This window comes from Triticum aestivum, chromosome 1A, assembly GCF_018294505.1.
Source record: "Triticum aestivum cultivar Chinese Spring chromosome 1A, IWGSC CS RefSeq v2.1, whole genome shotgun sequence".
Lineage (NCBI taxonomy): Eukaryota > Viridiplantae > Streptophyta > Magnoliopsida > Poales > Poaceae > Triticum > Triticum aestivum.
The window spans coordinates 497,214,964-497,233,459 of NC_057794.1; the positions used below are offsets into that span (position 1 = coordinate 497,214,964).

An 18,496-nucleotide genomic window follows, 5' to 3' on the forward strand; every position below is an offset into this window, starting at 1 on the left:
AGCTCTCTCAACAAAGGCCGCACACTCCACCATGTACAACAGTACAAGGCAGTTGATGATCCTGCACCGAACTTGGTGTTGTCCTCCAGGGTTCGAAACAAGGTCAAGATCTTTGGATGGGTACTGCACAATGACAAAGTAAACACTTGCAAAAACCTACACCGAAAGACTATCCTACAGCCAGACAAGTGTCTCAGATGCCTGCACCACACACAGACATGCTTACACCTGTTCCATGTGCCCCAAGGCAAAAGCTATTTGGAGGACAATTGGCATCGGACCAAACTGCAATAACATAAGCTCATTTGCAAAACCAACTTCCCAACCCACATTCCCGAGTCACTCCATGCTTTCATGATGTTGATCTTTCTCTAGAAGACCTGGGGTGCAAGAAACACACTCGTTTTTCGGCAACTCCAGCTAAGGCCATCTCAAATGTAATTTCGGATTTTTTTTTTAATCTGGTTTTCGACCTCATTTCATTTGGAGGAAATCAAAACGTAGGATTTAGAAATAGTATATAGGAAGTTGATAGGATGAAATTTGCCATCCTAAAGGATTGTCTTGCCCGTTCCTACGCACAAAATGAGCTTTGAGTGGGTGTATAGATTCATCCAAACAAAAAAAAATGAATAATATTTCTACGAAATTCCCGTGCGTATTTTTCCTACTAACCGAATGCATCTATAATTTATTTTTCTCTCCGAATCTTTGATCCTATGCTTTTTTATATAAAAATCCTTCAAACCAAATCAGGCCTGAGACTTAAAAAAGCTTGGACTTTGTGGTGACGCCAATCTGTTTTCACGCGCCATCCAAAGAACAGAAGAATCACGTTTGTACATGTAACAATTGAGCCACAACACACAAAGGTCAGTTACCAGTACCAAGTGCTAGATTTGCCTTACGATCAAAAAAAAAAGTGCTAGATTTGCCTTGGAACCATTAGTGAAAAAGAACCCGTAAAAAAGCTCGCTCAAAAATCAAAATCTCTCAGCACTTCAGTACCGCCGGCTCTGCAGAAGCTGGCTCATCGAGTCGTACCCCAGCGCGCGGTGCAGCAGCAACGGCACCTGCTGCGCACCGGCACCGCCGCTCCTGCTCGCCGCGCGTTCCAGCTCACCCGAGCCGGACACCCCGCTCGTCCGGCGCGCGGGGCCAGCGGTACCCGCGACCGCGGGAAGCGCCACCTCGAGCACTTTCTCGCACCCGCCGCACCGCAGCCTGACGCTTCCCCTCCTCCGCGACGGCACCGCCGACGTGGGCGCCTGGAGAAGCTCCGAGCACTCGCCGCAGACGACGAACGGCGCGCCCCCCAGGACCGGGAGGCAGTGGCGCCTCCTCTGCGGCCTCGCTGCGTGCCGCTCGCCCTGTCCGCTGGACGACGACGCCGACGACGACCACGAGGCGGAGCCAGCGCTCGAGTAACCGTTCCGGCGCGGGCCACGTGCCGCCGCGCTGTCGGCGGGAAGCTCCTCCGCGAGCCGCGACTCCAGCCGCCGGAACAAACGAGAGTCGCGCCGCGTCACGGCCCCGCTCCCGCCGCTCGCCTGCCGCGGCTGCAGCTCGATGCTGGCAATCATGCCGCGGAGCTTGTCCAGCGCGTGCAGCAGGTCCCTTTGGAACGCCGGGTCCGTCAGGGGCGACGCCGTGGCAGCGGACACGCTGGCAGACGTCCTGAGCTCCCTAGAGCTCAGCGCGGATTGCCGGAGCTGCTGCTGCCCGGACGACGCGTTCCTCGGCGCCTCCTCGGGATCCGGGACAGAGAAGTCACGTCGGCGCAGAATGCTCGGGTCGGAAGCGCTCAACGCCCGCCTCGTCCGCCGAGACGACGCCCGGAGCGCATCGACGCGACTGTTCACCGGTCGAACGACTCGAACCTCGTCCTGTCCATCCGAGCCAATGAGGCCGTCTTCGACGCCCCGAGGTAGGCAGCTATTGCTCCGAGGTTTGCCGGCCCGTGGTGAACCGAAGCCTCTGTGCGGCGACGGCGAGGAAGCAGCCGCAATCCCCTGGCTGTTGGCATCAGAGTTGGAGTTGTAGCCGCACGAGAAGGGAGGTTGGTCGCCGTCGACGTCGATGACCGAGGGCTGCGTAGTAGAGGAACCCTCGAGCTCGTCGGAGAAGACCGACTCTGTGTCGACGGCCGAGAGGATCTCCAGACTGCTCAGAGCGTTGTCCGTTTCATCGTCTGTCGGCTCCGTGTTCTTGCCTGCGGACAGAGGCAGAACGGGACCGAAGCAAATTAGAGCAGAACTCGACGGCGCGCATGTGTCGCACGGTGATTATGCGGCGCACCTCGGATCGGAGTGCGGCATTTGGTGCAGTAGTAGATGGCGGCGCTGGTGCTCTGGCAGATCATGGCGCGGCAGTACGGGCACCGGCCGAACCGCGTCTTCGCGCCCCCGGCCGGCATCGTCGCCGCCGCCGCCGCCGCGTGTCCGGCACGTTGTTTTCTGTCCTTGGAAGCTTAGACGATGGTTGGAGAGCAGCTACTACCTACGATTCATTGAATTAGTTGGACAAAAATTAGGAAGAACGTTGGGGTGTCCATTTCGAACCTGAACAAGTGGTTCGTCAAAATTTAAAAAAGCTCAACTAAAGGCTTCATTGGACACAAGGGCCAGAGGTCAACCAGTAGGTTAACTGCTTATGACAGGCCTTGAGCGGCAAGTCATTGAATTGGTCATGTCATTCTAGGATGCTTCTTCATCAATGGCATTTAGAGAGCAAAGTCAGAACTATATACTAGTAGTAATCCGGAATGCAGATGTAGATCCTGGACTACCTTTACGGAGAGACAAAAAAGAAAGAACTTTCGATATTGAGACGAGCTAACTAGTATTACATGGCATCGGATTGTTGAGGCATAGGCTCAGGAGTCAGGCCCATTCATGGACAAATTTGATGCAAAACAGTAGGAAGGTTCTGAAATATGGAACTATTAGATTCGAGAGCAGCAAACGAAGACAGGAAATGAAGAACAGGCAGACCGCACCTCTCCCGTTGTCAAAATCTTCTTCAGAGCTTCTCCGTTTACCCACCTCTTCGCGGGCTTGTCCGTGATAACATAGCACGGTGCCTCTATGGCGGGCGGACGGATTTCTGAAACGTGAAGACACAGGGAAGAAGAAGTAGGAGGAGGAGCGCCCAGCCAGAAAGAGTCGTCCTCCCTCGAGACAGCAAAGATACAGCACTCCGAGGAAGTGCTATTTTAGTAGGTGGCGTACGTGGAAAGAAGTGGCCATGATTTGGTAGTTGGAATTGGAACACAGCATTCAGCTGCTTTAAATTTGCAAAAAGGACCTTTTTATAGTAATAATCGAAAATTGAAAAGTTCAATCTTTTCTCTAGAAGAAATTGAAAAGTCCAATCGCAACTCGCAAGGGGAGGTTTTTTTTTTTAGGTTAACTAGGGAATTTATTCAAGGTTCAAAAATTCAGGGAAATAGATAATATCCGGAACTAACCCTAGCCACAAGTGTCGTCCCACATCTAGGGAGGACGCTGCTTTTGCTAACATATGAGCTTCGTAATTAGCTTCCTGAGGTTCAAACCGGAAGCAAACATCATCAAAATCATTCCTTCGATACTGAATCTCGTTCAGAATTGAGGCATAAGTGGCAGATGTCCCCTTATTGATACCATTGATGACCTCCAAGCAATCAGCCGCCACCACCACATTCCTCAAGGCAAGGTCTTGGGCAAGAGCCATCCCCTCATTGCATGCATAGGTCTTCAAGCAGGCTGGGTCCACAAGGCCATCAAAGATGATGGCTGAGGCGCCTAGGTAATGTCCATTGCTATCTCTGCAAACAGCGGCTGCTGCTCCCCTATTTCCATTCCGCGATACACCTCCATCTGCATTTATTTTTACTGCTGTTCCACCAGGAGGAATCCACTTGCGAACTCTCTGTCTTGGCGCAGGTGGTGAAGGCCTGGTAAGTTCTCTTGCAGCAGCGATTTCAAGGTCCTGTAGATATCTGTTGATAAAACACATGGTTGGTAGGGGGCTCTGGAACTCTTCATCGTGAATCGCTCGTCTCCTCGCCCACCAAATCGCCCACAGTGTGATCAGTACACGAGCGAGATCCTGCTGGTTAGGCCTCTTTTGGTTCATAGGATAGGATTATCGTAGTAATAGGAATCTTGTAGGAAATGAGATGACATGTATCTCAAATCCTATGAGTAGGAATAGGAAACAAGATGTCATTTGGTTGACACCAAAGGAATTTTTCCATTGAGTCTAGGCTCATTTTTATTTTCCTATGAAATGTGAAGGATAGGAACCAATCCTATATAGTAATAGGAATCCATTCCTATGAACCAAAGGCTCTAAAGGAAAAAAAATCCTATAAGAATTCTATCCTCTAGAATTCCTATGAAATTCCTCCAAATCAAAGGAGGCCTAAGTGTTTCAAACAACCAAAATAGCTATACACGAGCATCTTCAGACCGGTTTGACAGCACATGCTCCAAAACTTCTTCGTCCCCCAAAGCCCATACACATCTGGCCATGCGACATCTTCTATATCTAAATAGTTAGGCCCCCACTAACCTATTTCTCTCAACATGCAAGCATGCCACCTCATCAAGCAACATGCATTAGAAAAGACCCACTTCAACATTCAATGAGTCATAGGAAAAGGTTGACTTCAACATGCAAACATGCATGATATATTTAATAAATATTTTACAAAAATACAATAATCAAATACAATAAACCATATGTATTTTTAGATTTAGCTCACATATTATTTCTCCAAATATTCTTATTTCCATAAAATTATTAATATCTTAGAAAAATATTGTAAAATAATCCCGCAACAACGTGCGGGAGATCGTCTAGTTCAAATAGCGAGTGTCCCCACGTATCTTCTTCCGCGCAAGGGGAGGTTTGCCTGCTCTCGAAAAAAAAAAGCTCGAAAGGGGATGGAGAATCGGCCTCGGGCCAAAGCCCGATATAACTCGCTGGCCCATTGTTTTCTCGCTCGGCCCATCGTTATCCCATCCGCGCGCGTGGCTGCAAGCCCCTGCCCGCCACGTAGCACATTCCGCAGCCGCAGCTCGGCTCACCTCAGCCTGCTCACCTCCACCTCTCAAACACGCGCGCCTCCACCTCCTCCCATGAGAGGCGCGCCATCCTCTCCATGGCCTCCTCCTCCCTCCTGCCCCCGCCCACCTTCGCCAACAAGTACCATGCGCTGCTCCACCCGCACGGCGCCAGGCACCGGCTGACCAGGTGCGGTGCCGCGCCCACCGACGGCGGCGCGGGGGACGAGCTCCTCACCGGCGCGCTGAATCTGAACCTGGTAAGGCCCGACCCGGTGGTGGCGACCGTGGTCAGCGACACGGGCACCGATGGCTGGGGTGACCTTTTCACCGAGCTCAAGAGGTCGCTGCAGGCGGACTCGTCCGACCCGGCCGCCAGCGATTCGTCATCCATTGGCGCGGCTGTCCCGGACGGGCTCCTGAGCTCGCCTCTGGCCGGCGAATCGGCCAATGCCAACGCGGCCCTCGTCGTCCCGGAAGGGGTCCTGACGAGCTTGCCGGACTCGGCGACGGACGGCGTGGGCGCGGCCGTGGACGCCATCCCGGACGAGCTCCTCTCCGCGCTGAACCTGGACGCGTCCAGCCCGGCGGTGCGCGTGGCGGACGACGCGCTGTCCCGGATGGAGGAGCTGACGGCGGGGATGAACGAGGCGGAGCGGTGGGCGCTGTTCGGGGTGGTGGCGGTGACGTGGCTGTACCTGACGGCGCGGCCCGGGGTGCTGAGCGGCGCGGTGGACACGTACGTGTTGGCGCCGCTGCAGCAGGCGCTGGACACGCTGCTGGGGCGGCGGAGCCTCAAGATGAGCGACTTCGTGGTGGGCGAGCGCATCGGGGAGGGGTCGTTCGGGGTGGTATTCTCCGGCGCCGTGGTGCCCAGGGGCGGCCCCGCCGTCGAGGAGAGGGCCGGCAGGGCCAAGACCAAGCTCCAGCTCGACGACCGGTACAAGGAGAAGGTCATACTCAAGAAGGTGAGGGTGGATTGGAAGCGACGCTAGCTCGATCGGCTCCGCCGGGGTTGCAAGCAAAAATGGCGACGAATCTGATGGGTGGACCGGCGGTGCGTGTTTTGATTTTGCAGATAAAAGTGGGGACGGTTGGAGCCAAGGAGTGCGGCGACTACGAGGAGTGGTTCAACTACCGGGTGGCGAGGGCGGCGCCGGAGTCGTGCGCGGATTTCATGGGGAGCTTCGTCGCCGACAAGACCAAGTCGGAGTTCGTCAAGGGCGGCAAGTGGCTCGTCTGGAAGTTTGAGGTATGCTTCTTCATAAATAATGCAAAATATTTTTTAAAAGGGAAAATGGGGAGTTTTATTCCAATATTGTTGGACTACAGTGCTACACTCTGCACGCACGATTATAGTTTGCCCAGAAAAAAAAAGATTATAGTTTGCCAAGTGATATGTTACTGTATCCATGTCTCGGAGCATGACTACGCACATTGCACCCACTAGCCGACCTGACTACCACAAACAGACACTGCTAAGATGAAGAAGAAGAAGAATATCCATCAAGGTAGACAGGGCCATTGCCGTTACATATATTGCCCTAACTAGCGACTTCGACTTCATGGTAGACTACCACGAATGGCAAGGTGAGCTATCTCAAAAACAAAAACAATGATAAAAAACAAAGACTAACACCAAATGGAGCAATCCACAGTAAATGCACAAAAGCCATGCGATTCCATGCCAACAATTGGTCCCACATATAAATTCGATGGGCTTGCAGCAATCGAGCCCCCCCCCCCCCACCCACCCACACACGCACACAATGAACAACGATTGCAACGCCATCGCCGCCACCGCAGTTCTGACTCCATGGCGACACAACGAAACACTGAAGAACCAATTGAACACGTCGGAAAACCGTAGCGAAATCAAAGCCCTGCTTGATGCAATCATCGTTACCAAGCAGATCCCAGCACCTCCAGGCACCCACCTCATAAAAAAACTATCATCCGGCGATGATGTCCCCGAGGAGGGGAAAGATGCAAAAATGCATGTGTCACCAGATCTAGTGAATCATAGGTTTTCCTTAAGAGTCAAGGTCGTCGGGCGAGGAGAGGAGCACAACCCCACATCAAAGCTTTCAAGATATTCTAGGGACTTCACACGCATTGTCGTCGCTGGTTTCAACCAAGACCAGAACAAGAATTTCTCTCGGACATCCCTCAACCTCATGTTGCCCGAATCACCCTTCCATGAGTCGCAATCGTACCACTACAACCCATACAAAGGACGTGAAAGTGCTTCGAAAGGTGTCGGCCGGTGCACGGAACCGGAGACGACATGTTCACCCAAGCCCCACCGACGACCACCCCTACTAGGCAACCCCCTAAGTCCACAGGACCCGTAGTGCTGGTTGTGTTCACCATTCCTCATGGACCAACACAGTGCCACCATCAACCACCTTTTAGACTAAAGCACGCTGAGTCGCTGATAGAGCACGAAGTAGCAGAGAGATATCACCGAGGCTGATAGAGCAGGAAGTAGCAGAGAGATATCACCGAGTTACACAATCCGTCGCCGCCTCGTCAGAGCAACTACAAGGAGGCACCAGAAGAGAGTTGGGGAATATGCAAGCCTTTTTTTCCCACAACGGAATTTTGATGAGGTATGTGTGTTAACACGGATGGAAGGATTGCCTTAAGAAAAATACATGGTTGAAAATAGGGTATAGCTCTGTGAGTCTTAGTTATCCAAGTACAGAAGATTCTCCATAGAAAGAAAATTCAAATAGGAAAAGAATGATTTCTGTCAAAAATAAAAAACTTGGCCCATACAGGTCTCGAACCTGTGACCTTCGCGTTATTAGCACGACGCTCTAACCAGCTGAGCTAATAGGCCTGTTGTGCTATGGGTCGAATAGCACTTTATTTATTGAATGATAAAGCGTACATTGGATGCTTGCTTACGCCGGCAATGGCCAATAAACTCCAAACGCGCGCGCTCTGACACTTGAACTTCTTCCTCCGTGCAGGGCGACCGGACGCTGGGCAACTACGTGACGGACCGGGGCTTCCCGGCGAACCTGGAGCCGCTCATGTTCGGGCGCGCGCTGCGGGGCGTGGACCCGCTCACCCGCGCCGCGCTGGTGGTGAAGCAGGTGATGCGGCAGCTCGTCACGTCGCTCCGCCGCATCCACGACACCGGCATCGTCCACCGCGACATCAAGCCCTCCAACCTCGTCGTCACCCGCCGGGGCCAGGTCAAGCTCATCGACTTCGGCGCCGCCACCGACCTGCGCATCGGCAAGAACTACTTGCCCGACCGCACCCTGCTCGACCCGGACTACTGCCCGCCCGAGCTCTACGTGCTCCCCGAGGAGACCCCCACGCCGCCCGCCGAGCCCATCGCCGCCATCCTCTCCCCGATCCTCTGGCAGCTCAACAGCCCCGACCTCTTCGACATGTACTCGGCCGGGATCGTGCTCATGCAGATGGCCACGCCGGCCCTCAGGTCCCCCTCCGGCCTCAAGAACTTCAACTCCGAGCTCAAGGCCGCCGGCTACGACCTCAACAGGTGGCGGGAGACCACGCGCCGGAGACCCGACCTGCAGATCCTGGACCTCGACTCCGGCAGGGGCTGGGACCTGGCCACCAAGCTCATCGCGCAGCGGGAGAAGGGACGCCTCTCCGCCGCCGCCGCGCTCCGGCACCCCTATTTCCTGCTCGGCGGTGATCGGGCCGCCGCCGTCCTGTCAAAGCTGCAGCTCACCAAATAATTGATACGTCTGGCTTCATTGAACAAGCGACCAAACCCCTGCATATAGTTTCTATATAGATGATAAATTCTGTCCTGAGTCCTGACATGAGTGAGACGCAAGATCACCAATGGCATTGGCAATTTTGTTGTACAGTCATGATTTCATGAGATCTCAAGGCATCTGGCTGGTATCAATCAATCAGTACATCGTTTTTGTGCGAGTTCATATGGACAGCGTGTGTGGCGCAAAGTTACAGATGCTGGGCTAACTTAATTTACTGCTGATCGAGTGTGGACGCTACCAAGAAATCCTACTTCTGCTGGTCAGTTTCTCGAACCTACGTATGCCGCCGAGCAGGCCCTTGCTGATGCTCCCAGCCAATGGAGGCCGTGCTCGTCCTGAAGCTCTATCGACTGGCAGGCAGGAACATCAGGTTTTGTCCTCGAAAGACTGTTTACTCATGACTTCGTCGCCTGGCCGGCAGTATGGTTCGAACTTCTGCTGAAGATCGACCTGGTTCCCCCCCACCAGCTTGTCGATCTCCTTGTTATCTCTCAAGAAGATGAATGTCGGCGTGGCACGTACGTCGAATTGCGTGACCAGTTCCTGACAAAAAGCATATATCGAAATGACATTTAGTTTGGGCATTCGCTCAAAGGTAAAGTAGCAATGAATTGGCGGAACATTTGTGTACCGGTAGTTCGTCTACGTCCACGGACACGAAAACAAGATCGGAATGCTTCAAAGAGAGTTCGGAGTATGCAGGAGCAGCGATCCTACACGGGCCACACCATACTGCGCTGAATTTTACAACAAGCTGTGCAGTTGAAAAATGCCAACGTGGTTAATCAATACAGTTGAAGGGATTCGAAATTGGAAATTGCATGCACCTATATATCCTTGTGTCCAGAGTATGAGTTAGGTTGTAGGCTACTTACTGTTTTATTGGCGTCAGTTGCATCTTCCAATTTCTTCTCCCAACTCTTTAGATCAGTTATAAGAGTCACATTCCCAGAGCTGTAGTCTAGGTGTTCCTCCTCATCTACAGGGTTCTGCAAAGGGAAGCATAACCAAAGAACTCGATTTACTAATGTATAACTCGATAAACGGCTTCCTTACAATACAGATGCTAGTGCACGATTCAGTTATCAAAGTTGCCAGTTGTAAATGAGATGTATGTGAGTAAAAACTACTCACGCTGCCGCAGCATCCCATTGGTTCGAGCAAATCCGTCAGGATGTCCGGACTCCTGGACTCTGGTACACGAGGAGGAAAAAGAGGTATATTTTCAGTGCTGATTTCACTATTTGACTGAATAAAAGATAACATGATACCAAATATATCAAATATGATTAACATAGCTAGCTCTAGATGGCGAAATGGTGAATATAAATATGTACTACTACCTCTGTAAAGAAATATAAGAGAGTTTAGATCACTAAGGGAGTACCTCTGTTCTTGAATATAAGACGTTTTGACAGTTTAAATTGAAGTGTCAAAACTTCTTATATTTAGGAACAGAGGGTGTACATACAAATGGTGAATGGCACTTCAATTCTTCCAAACAATGGCCAGAGACTGCAGAAATATGAACAAGAAGAGACCAGCTAAAAACGTGCTGTTTGTTTTAGATAGAAATTGAAACAGATTTGATGTCCGCAAGTCACAACCACAGCAAATCCAATAGAACTGAGAAGTTTGTTTCGACGATAGCGAATTTTGCTCAACATATTTGCCTGAATCCGCGTGCTACAGCTTCAGACAATCCTAGGGTGTCAATTTTTTCATCCAAAGGAGATACATTCATTAAATTGGAGGAGACCTCCAACAACAATATGACCGTTTGAACGCCAAAGAAATGAACTTTTGTTGACCTACTAATCCTAGAAAAAACATACGGTTACCACATTGCTTAGATGTATATTGTAGATTAAAAAGAAATGCCATGATATGGAACCGGCAAATAGCTTTCGGCAGCCATGCATGCAGCCTGCTTATTACTACATTGCTGAGAGCAGAATGAAATGCACATATCCATCAATCCATGCATACCTTGGCAGGACCAAGAAGCCTACGTTCCGCCTCCTGACGATGGGGGATCCAACCGAAGATTGAGATTTCCCCGCGTTGGATGCCTGCCGGCCGTCGTCCACGGCAAGCCCACCCCGGCGGGCGGCGGGGGCTCGGAGAGAGGCGGGTGGCGCCGGGGCGGAACGGCCCTTGCCGTTAATAGCAGCAGCTCAAACCGTCGAAACCGGAGGGCGTGGTGACAGGGGATCTGCAAATAGGCCGAGGGAGGGAGCGGCTGGGAACGGGGTTCTGGGAAGGGAAGACGTACGCGCGCGCGCGCGCGGGAGAGGGAGGGCGAGAAAGAAAAGAGGCGACCGACCCCCTCCCACGTCCAAAATTAGTTTGGTGTGAACTGTGGAGGAAGGTGCCTGCTGTGCTGTCGTTTTAGGCCTGCGAAATGGAGCAAACTGGACGGCGGCGACGTGCATGGCCGTTCTGCCGGCGCAGCACAGCACAGCACAGCGCCAGGACGTGACAAGGTAAGGCACACGGCGGTGCTGGCGCCGGTCAGCGGTGGCGGCAGAGCACAGTATTTCGGGTGGCGGTGGCCCTCCTGGCTCTGCTGGTTTGCTGCTGCGCCTTGACACTCTTATTTGCCGGCTTGAGTTTGTATATGATTTTTCATAACCCGTTTTCCACTTATTAAGCACTGGTGATTAAGCATAAGCCGATTTATTTTTCAAACACCTACCTTTAAGCACTCAAAACATCTAAAAATAAAGGCGCACGCACCGCGCTGCTTGCGATTTCTCAGCAAACCTGTCGTCTTCACATGCTACTCTGTTTCATTCCTAAATATAAGTCTTTATAAAGATTTTAATATTGACTACATACGGATGTATATAAACATAGTTTAGAGTGTAGATTCACTCACTTTGCTCCATATTGTAGTCCATATTGAAATCTCTAAAAAGACTTTGCATTTGTCTTGAATTAAAGCTAGTAAACTTTTGAAAAATTACTGACACCTACAATATCTAATCAATGCTAGTAACATTAGATTCATCATTGAATGAATGGTCAAAGTTTAGAAAGTTTGACTTGGGGCAAAGCAAATATGCAGAGCCAACACGTTTTGCAGCGAGCTTCTGGTATATTGCAAGTTGCAACTACCCTTGATGCTTTAGCTGCGAACAACAACAAAACTGAACATACATACATATCGAAACATGACCTAAAACCAAAAGAAGATAAATCTGGACAAGGTCATGAAGCAAACATGTTTTAATGAACATTTACCAAATAACACCAACACCGATGAAGGTTAACCCAACAAGCATAGGTGAATAGGCTGATAGGCATGCATGTCTGCCGATACTAGTGGCAATTGATGATAGGGCCGACGCCGAATGCAATTTACAATCCTTGAGGATCGGATTACACACAACCAGCAACAAATCGAAGAAACAATGGCCCATAAATATTTTTCTTGAAGCGACATTTCAGTTGTCCACGATGCAGGTCTTCTTCAACCCATGGCGTACTTCTGCGTCCAGCTGCGGGCTGTCGTCTCGTACTTTGACCGGTCCGTCTTGTACATGTGGGCAATCTCAGGAACAAGGGGATCATCCGGGTTGGGATCGGTCAGCAGGGAGCAGATAGAGAGCAAGACCTGTACAACATCAAAACATGCAACAGATCAATAATGGACAGCAAGCGGTTTATGATGGTGGTTTCTGGGAAAGTGCAAAACTGAACAAACATGCACTCCTTTTGGCTTATGAACAACTTATCAGTCTCACATGTTAAACAACAAAAGTGTCCCTAAATATTGCAGATTTTCACAAGGATATGGCAGGGATAGCATGTAGCAAACAAGTAATGCAAAAAATAGTGGTACTGGAGCAGACTTCTACAAGTGACTTGTATTTTTAGTAAGCATATAGAGAGTTATGTGTGCAAATAGAAAATGAGGATGGAGACGAGGATGACCTTGGAGATCGTCAAAGCAGGGCTCCACTGCTCCTTAAGAATATCAAGGCATATGCTTCCATTGCTGTTGATATTAGGATGGAAGACCTTTGTCTTAAAAGATACCTAAAAAGAGAACATACCAATTAAAATGGCACAACCATGGATTAAAATGCATTGTAGGGAGGAATATCGACACCTAAACATTAGAATACTGCACTTAGCAATGTACAAATAGCAACAAATGATGCATCCAAACACCACATGGTCCTACTAAGTTCTTCAATGTGGATTTTAGTCAAGAAGGAAGATTGAGACGAAACAAAATAATATCAGGTGTTGTCTACCATATGCTATATATGTTAGCAACAGCAACAAGATCATAATAGTGCTGTCATAAACAACATCATCCATGCCATTATAGCATGTCTATCCCACCTCATGAAAACTGAAAAGTGATTGTGTTTACTTTAAGATAAAATAAACTGGACGAAAGACACAAACAGGACAATCCTGTAAACCAAATTATGAACAGGACAATCCTATATACCAAATTACTAACAGTGTTGCAACTTTGAAAGACCACATCCATGTTAACTATATATATAACCAAAAGATGATTTTATGGCGATCCATAAAAGGGCCACACTGATAGTTATAATACCATGAGTGGACATTGAGAAAAGCATTAACAGGAAAGTGCACACAGCGCCCATCAGGAGTACTCCCTCCGTTCGGAATTACTTGTCGCAGAAACTGATGTATCTAGACGTATTTTAGTTCTAGATACATCCATTTCCAAGACAAGTAATTTCGAACGGAGGGAGTACATGTTACGCCCCCTCTACGCAAAAAGGTGATCATAAGTGTTATGGGCATGACAGGCCCAAAAGAGTCACAAAGAAGGCAAATATGGCAGCAGATAAAGATTAATTAGCTGTTTCCTTCGTAAGCAAGTTATATTCTAGAGATCAGAGATTGAGATTGATATCTCCTATTGTTTATGTGTCGCAGTTAATATTCTATTATTAGGATTTCTACTCTATAAAAGGGCAGGTGAACCAGCGAGATTAATTGACTAAGAAAATAGAACCATTGTTGTTCTATCTAGGCGGGAGTGTAACTCCCTGGATGAGCAGGGTGGAAATAACAGATAAATTTCCAGATTACAATATCAAGGACTATGAAAGCAGGCAGAGCACACATAATGAGGGTTTACAAATACGAGGATGCTTCTAAGTCCTATACCTTTGGTGGCTTGAAGGGGTAATCCGGAGGGAAATGAATGTTCACTAAGAAAACACCGCCGGCATAGGGACTGTCAGGGGGTCCCATAATTGTTGCTTGCCAATGAAACATGTCCTCACCAGCAGGACCTAAACAATTTACAAACAAGAAATAGAGTCCATGAGATGGCATGCCAGGATAAAGCAGGGAACAAAAAGGTGTGAACGAAGATAGTGTTATATGGCGTAGATCTCCAATGGAAACAAGTCAAATTCAAACCTGCACTGCATGATGTGGGCGGGTCCTTCTGCAGGTCCTTGAGTTCCTTGAGGATGCGCTTTGATGCCATGACAAGCAACCTAGAAGGAGAGAGAAAAGCTGTTCTAGTTACAACATACTGAGGAATGAAATTGCTGCAGCCATGCTATGACCTCAAAGCTACTCCATGATGATGACACAGCCTCATAGCTGTGAAAATATAACTCAAACATTCTACTCAGGAAGCTAAACAATCCATCGAAAACCTATCAGAAGTAGGAATCAGCAGCTCAGCCCGGCACAGGAACATATCATGATATCAATGTTTCAAACTCCCATGGCCCATGCACTCATGTGTTCAGTAATAAGGGTAACAAGGGATCAAAGTAAACAGCAACTACAAAGCCCAGCTTGTGAGAAAAGAAATAGTAGCTCACTAGTACACAATTGCCACTGCTGTCGAATCCCCGCATCGATTCGGGCATCTCGGAGATCATATAAACCTCGAACCTCACATGAATACACGAGACTGGACGACTGATCCTCGTAATTCTCAGATAATATACTCACATGTAAGCATGCGACAAACAAGCGAATAATCTTGCCTATACAACACCAAATAATTTTACGTGCGCATCGCCAAGAACGTGAATAACCTAACAAGTAACAACCTAGCGGCGACGGCGACGACCAAACACGCTCCCGAGAGATCGAACACAATCGAATCAAATCACCCCAAGGGGCCGCGCACCAAATCGGACTCCCGGCTGACAAAACCACCATCGAACCACGAACCCACCGCGGCGGCGACGCGCCAACCCGGACCAAAGCGCAGATCTACCGGTGGGCGGCACCAACCAGCACCGGAACGGACGAAAAACTCTACAGAAACATGGCGGCGGCGGGGACGGATCCGGATCGGGAGGGGGCGGGGCGGGGCTTACCCGCGCCGATCTGCGACCGGGCAGGGAGAATCACGCGAAAGAGGCTGGGCGGGGGGGAGGGGGGCGAAGGTTTCCAGACCTTTTGCAGCGAGAGGTTGGGGACGGCGAGGACAGAGGGACGGAGGACGCCTGCCTTTGGTGGTCTTTTTTGCTCCGGGTCCGCCCCTCGCTTTGTGGCGTGGTGTCGTGCGCGACGGGTTTGGTTTGAAACCGGGCGCCGGGTCCGTGGCCGGTATTTATAATCGGCCCGGCCGGTCCGCGCTTGGAACGTTCCCCGGTCTTTTTATTATTTTCGCTCCCGAAATTACTAATTGTCAGAAGAGTCAGGCAGAGGAATCTAGTACTCCCTCTGTCTGAAAATATTTGTCTTAAAAATGGATAAAACGGATGTATCTATAATTAAAATAAATCTAAATACAACCATTTCTAAAATAAGTATTTCCGGACAGAGAAAGTATTCGTTTCCGGTACGCGAAAGAGTTATTTTATGGAGTTAGACAAATTCCAATTTCCAATAGCCCAAGCTTTTGTTGCCCTCATGGTCTACGTCAGAGTGTCTTTCTCTTCCTTTTTTTTGGAACACTTCGCCACAGTAGTGGTGGCAATTATTGGTGACAAGGTTCTTCGCCGTTTTCGTGGCGATGTATGATGGGACGTCACAAAATATGACTGCATATATCAATTTCGAGGTATGAGGGCATTTTTAGCCGCGCCCTCAACAGGCCCTTCAGACCACTTTTTTGATGCCGGCGTTGAAAAAACGGCCCAGTCGCGTCCCCAGGACGCCGAAAATCATCGGTTCGGACCTTTTTTCCGCCCGGCGGTCACAGGCCGAACCCGGCACGCTGGGGAGCAGTTAGGGGCTCCAGCGCTAGGGAAAAGCACGCCTGGCTCACACCGACAGGCGAAAAGTCAAGGTTTTCTTCCCCCGACTCGCCTTGCACCCCCCGCGCCCTCGGCCACCACTAGCTATATCCCGGCGACGGCCGCCGCCCTACTCCGCTAGATAACCATTCCCCGCCGGAAAATAGCAGCGGTTCGCCGCGGCAGCCCCTCCCACAGCAGCTGGGCGTTTTCGGCCGCGGAGGCGCGGTTTAGCGGCGGGTACACGCCCACCAAGCGCAAGGTGTTCGGCGTTTTGCCTGACTCGGCGATGGACTCGGATGACGAGGAAGAGCTCGCGCGCGCTGCTGGAGGAGGAAGCCGCGGCCGACGTCCAGGAGAAGAGCATCTCATGGTGCTCGCCGCCCTCGCCCAGCTGCTGGCGAGCAATGAAAAGCCGCGGCGAGGTGGCTCGGCGCCGGGGCGGGTGAAAGCAAAGAACCGGCATCGTCTCGAAGGCTACTGCATGCTCTACTCCGACTACTTCGCCAATGCTCCACTTCATGGCAAGAAAACATTTCGGCGCCGTTATCGGATGAGCCGAAAGCTCTTCCTCAGGATTGTGAATTCCATCCGGGAGTTCGACAACTACTTCAAGTGCAAGATGGATTGCACTGGCGCTCTTGGATTCACCTCCATCCAGAAGTGCACGACAACGATGAGGATGCTTGCATATGGAGCTCCCAGTGATTCACTCGACGACTATGGGCGCATGGCCGAGTCCACCAGCATAGAGTGTTTCTACAAGTTCTGTCGGGCAGTGGTGGCAGTGTTTGGGCCACAGTACTTGAGAACACCCAATGCGGAAGACACTGCTCGGATCCTAGCCCAGAATGCAGCAAGAGGATTTCCTGAGATGCTTGGAAGCATCGACTGCATGCATTGGAAATGGAAGAATTGCCCATTTGGTTGGCAGGGGATGTACAAAGGCGCCAAAGGCGGTTGCAGTGTGGTGCTTGAGGCGGTAGCCACACAGGACCTCTGGATTTGGCACTCTTTTTTTGGTATGCCAGGAACTCACAATGACATCAACGTGCTGCAGTGCTCTCCTGTTTTTTCCAAGCTCGTTGAGGGCCATTCTCCTCCGGTGAACTTCGAGATCAATGGGCACCAATACAACAAGGGGTACTGCCTAGCAGATGGCATCTATCCGAGATAGTCGACATTTGTGAAGATGATCTCAAACCCTGCGGCAGGAGGCAAGAACGCCTGGTTTGCGAAAGTTCAGGAGGCTTGCAGGAAGGATGTCGAGCGGGCATTTGGTGTGCTCCAATCTCGATTCGCTGTTGTTCGGTACCCCGCCCAGACCTGGTCCAAAAATCAAATGTGGGAGATTATGACTTGCTGTGTCATCTTGCACAACATGATCATCGAGAGCGAGCAAGAAGACCCACTGTTTGACACTGAACCATACTATAGGCAGGGGCCTCTAGCCGAAGTTGATCACAATCTACCGGTAACTTGGACTGCCTATCTCAGTATGCGTCAGGAGATCCGAGACCCACAGGTGCATCATCAACTGCAGAAAGATCTGATTGAGCACCTATGGAGGCTCAAGGGGGACGCCGTGTGATGAAATACGAGTTTTTATTTGTTGAACTATATAATTTGTATTGAACTATTTGTTGTTGTACTATTTTGTTGAAGTATTTGATTTTTTTGTGATGAAATATGTGATAAGAAATAATTGTGTTGATAATTGAACACCGAGACACGGCGAAACCACGCCGAATATGGGCCTATTCTCGTCCATATGGGCCCTTTATTCGTCGAAATTAGGCTGCAAAGTGGGCTAATTTCGGCGCCTGAGGACGAGCTAGGGGCGACGACTGGGCGCAAAACCGCCCCCAGCGCCGATTGTATTGCCGCCTCGCCCCAAGGGGCGATTTTTATGCGTCCTGGGAGGGCCAACGGCTGGAGATGCCCTGAGATTGCTAATTGGATCTGTTCGTCCGGTAACAAAAATAAATAGGATGTCACAAAAGTACAGAATGCAACTTCCGTGGGTCGAGTATATAAGAGTTATTTACCCTCGCAAAAGGAGAAGAGTTATTTACCACCTGACACTCGTTGTAGCAACCCAGACTTGATGAAAAATATAAGAGTTATTTGCACAAAACAATCGCATTGTCTCTGGGTTAGCAGAAATTGCCATATTTTTGGTAAAAGAAAGTCGGCCTACCACAATCTCTTGGCAAACGGTACTTTTATTTTTCTTCTCAAAAAGAATAAGAATGGCTTCACTTGTTGGATGTTGTTGCCTCGTTTTTAATAAAAACGGGGTAGGAGTAACCCCTTTCCGTAAAAAAAGAGAGAGAATGGCTTCACTAAGCTAGCCTTGAATGTGCTTGATTTGTGTAGTTAAGTTTGTATGTAAGGGCATCTCCAACATCGACTTTCAAACCGTCCGCATACGTCCGGCTGGCGGCTGCGCTGTCTGAACGTGTCG

General features: G+C 50.0%; 4 protein-coding genes and 1 non-coding gene across 6 annotated transcripts; 1 reads left to right on the forward strand and 4 right to left on the reverse strand.

Annotated features, from left to right (window-relative positions):
- Positions 1–861: 861 nt before the first annotated feature.
- On the reverse strand, positions 862–3,166 carry LOC123159134 (uncharacterized). The gene is made up of 3 exons (XM_044576986.1): positions 2,999–3,166; positions 2,299–2,499; positions 862–2,212 (listed from the first exon to the last, which is right to left on the reverse strand). Exons 2-3 carry the CDS (start codon positions 2,414–2,416, stop codon positions 1,002–1,004), a joined length of 1,329 nt encoding a protein of 442 aa, XP_044432921.1. The 5' UTR covers positions 2,417–2,499; positions 2,999–3,166; the 3' UTR covers positions 862–1,001.
- A 1,893-nt stretch (positions 3,167–5,059) lies between these two features.
- LOC123060111 (serine/threonine-protein kinase STN8, chloroplastic) lies at positions 5,060–8,980 on the forward strand. Its single transcript, XM_044482682.1, has 3 exons — positions 5,060–6,019; positions 6,130–6,303; positions 8,030–8,980. Exons 1-3 carry the CDS (start codon positions 5,150–5,152, stop codon positions 8,771–8,773), a joined length of 1,788 nt encoding a protein of 595 aa, XP_044338617.1. The 5' UTR covers positions 5,060–5,149; the 3' UTR covers positions 8,774–8,980.
- Positions 7,823–7,896, reverse strand: TRNAI-AAU (transfer RNA isoleucine (anticodon AAU)). Its single transcript has one exon. It is a non-coding gene; the product is annotated as a tRNA-Ile (tRNA).
- Positions 8,981–9,118: 138 nt separating the features above from the next.
- Positions 9,119–11,802, reverse strand: LOC123060133 (thioredoxin H5). Its single transcript, XM_044482710.1, has 5 exons — positions 10,808–11,802; positions 9,953–10,011; positions 9,694–9,807; positions 9,450–9,572; positions 9,119–9,361 (listed from the first exon to the last, which is right to left on the reverse strand). Exons 2-5 carry the CDS (start codon positions 9,968–9,970, stop codon positions 9,185–9,187), a joined length of 432 nt encoding a protein of 143 aa, XP_044338645.1. The 5' UTR covers positions 9,971–10,011; positions 10,808–11,802; the 3' UTR covers positions 9,119–9,184.
- A 232-nt stretch (positions 11,803–12,034) lies between these two features.
- On the reverse strand, positions 12,035–15,399 carry LOC780682 (ubiquitin-conjugating enzyme E2-17 kDa). 2 transcript variants are annotated; one of them, XM_044482691.1, is made up of 5 exons: positions 15,245–15,399; positions 14,243–14,322; positions 13,985–14,112; positions 12,758–12,862; positions 12,035–12,437 (listed from the first exon to the last, which is right to left on the reverse strand). In XM_044482691.1, exons 2-5 carry the CDS (start codon positions 14,310–14,312, stop codon positions 12,294–12,296), a joined length of 447 nt encoding a protein of 148 aa, XP_044338626.1. In that variant the 5' UTR covers positions 14,313–14,322; positions 15,245–15,399; the 3' UTR covers positions 12,035–12,293. The 2 variants fall into 2 exon arrangements, with proteins under 2 accessions (XP_044338626.1, XP_044338634.1); XM_044482699.1 differs by having other exon boundaries at positions 15,166–15,343.
- Between the last annotated feature and the right edge of the window lie 3,097 nt (positions 15,400–18,496).

Bases quoted from the DNA above. Each gene is read 5' to 3' on its own strand.
- LOC123159134 (XM_044576986.1), bottom strand. From the start codon at position 2,416: ATGCCGGCCGGGGGCGCGAAGACGCGGTTCGGCCGGTGCCCGTACTGC. The intron at 2,213-2,298 runs GTGCGCCGCATA...CTCTGTCCGCAG, and splicing joins ATGCCGCACTCCGATCCGAG to GCAAGAACACGGAGCCGACA.
- LOC123060111 (XM_044482682.1), top strand. From the start codon at position 5,150: ATGGCCTCCTCCTCCCTCCTGCCCCCGCCCACCTTCGCCAACAAGTAC. The intron at 6,020-6,129 runs GTGAGGGTGGAT...TTGATTTTGCAG, and splicing joins AGAAGGTCATACTCAAGAAG to ATAAAAGTGGGGACGGTTGG. The intron at 6,304-8,029 runs GTATGCTTCTTC...TCCTCCGTGCAG, and splicing joins GGCTCGTCTGGAAGTTTGAG to GGCGACCGGACGCTGGGCAA.
- LOC123060133 (XM_044482710.1), bottom strand. The intron at 9,573-9,693 runs GTAAGTAGCCTA...TCAACTGCACAG, and splicing joins CAACTGACGCCAATAAAACA to CTTGTTGTAAAATTCAGCGC. The intron at 9,362-9,449 runs GTACACAAATGT...GCTTTTTGTCAG, and splicing joins TGGACGTAGACGAACTACCG to GAACTGGTCACGCAATTCGA.
- LOC780682 (XM_044482691.1), bottom strand. From the start codon at position 14,312: ATGGCATCAAAGCGCATCCTCAAGGAACTCAAGGACCTGCAGAAGGAC. The intron at 14,113-14,242 runs GTTTGAATTTGA...TAAATTGTTTAG, and splicing joins GCCCACATCATGCAGTGCAG to GTCCTGCTGGTGAGGACATG. The intron at 12,438-12,757 runs GTCATCCTCGTC...GATGTTGTACAG, and splicing joins CTGCTTTGACGATCTCCAAG to GTCTTGCTCTCTATCTGCTC.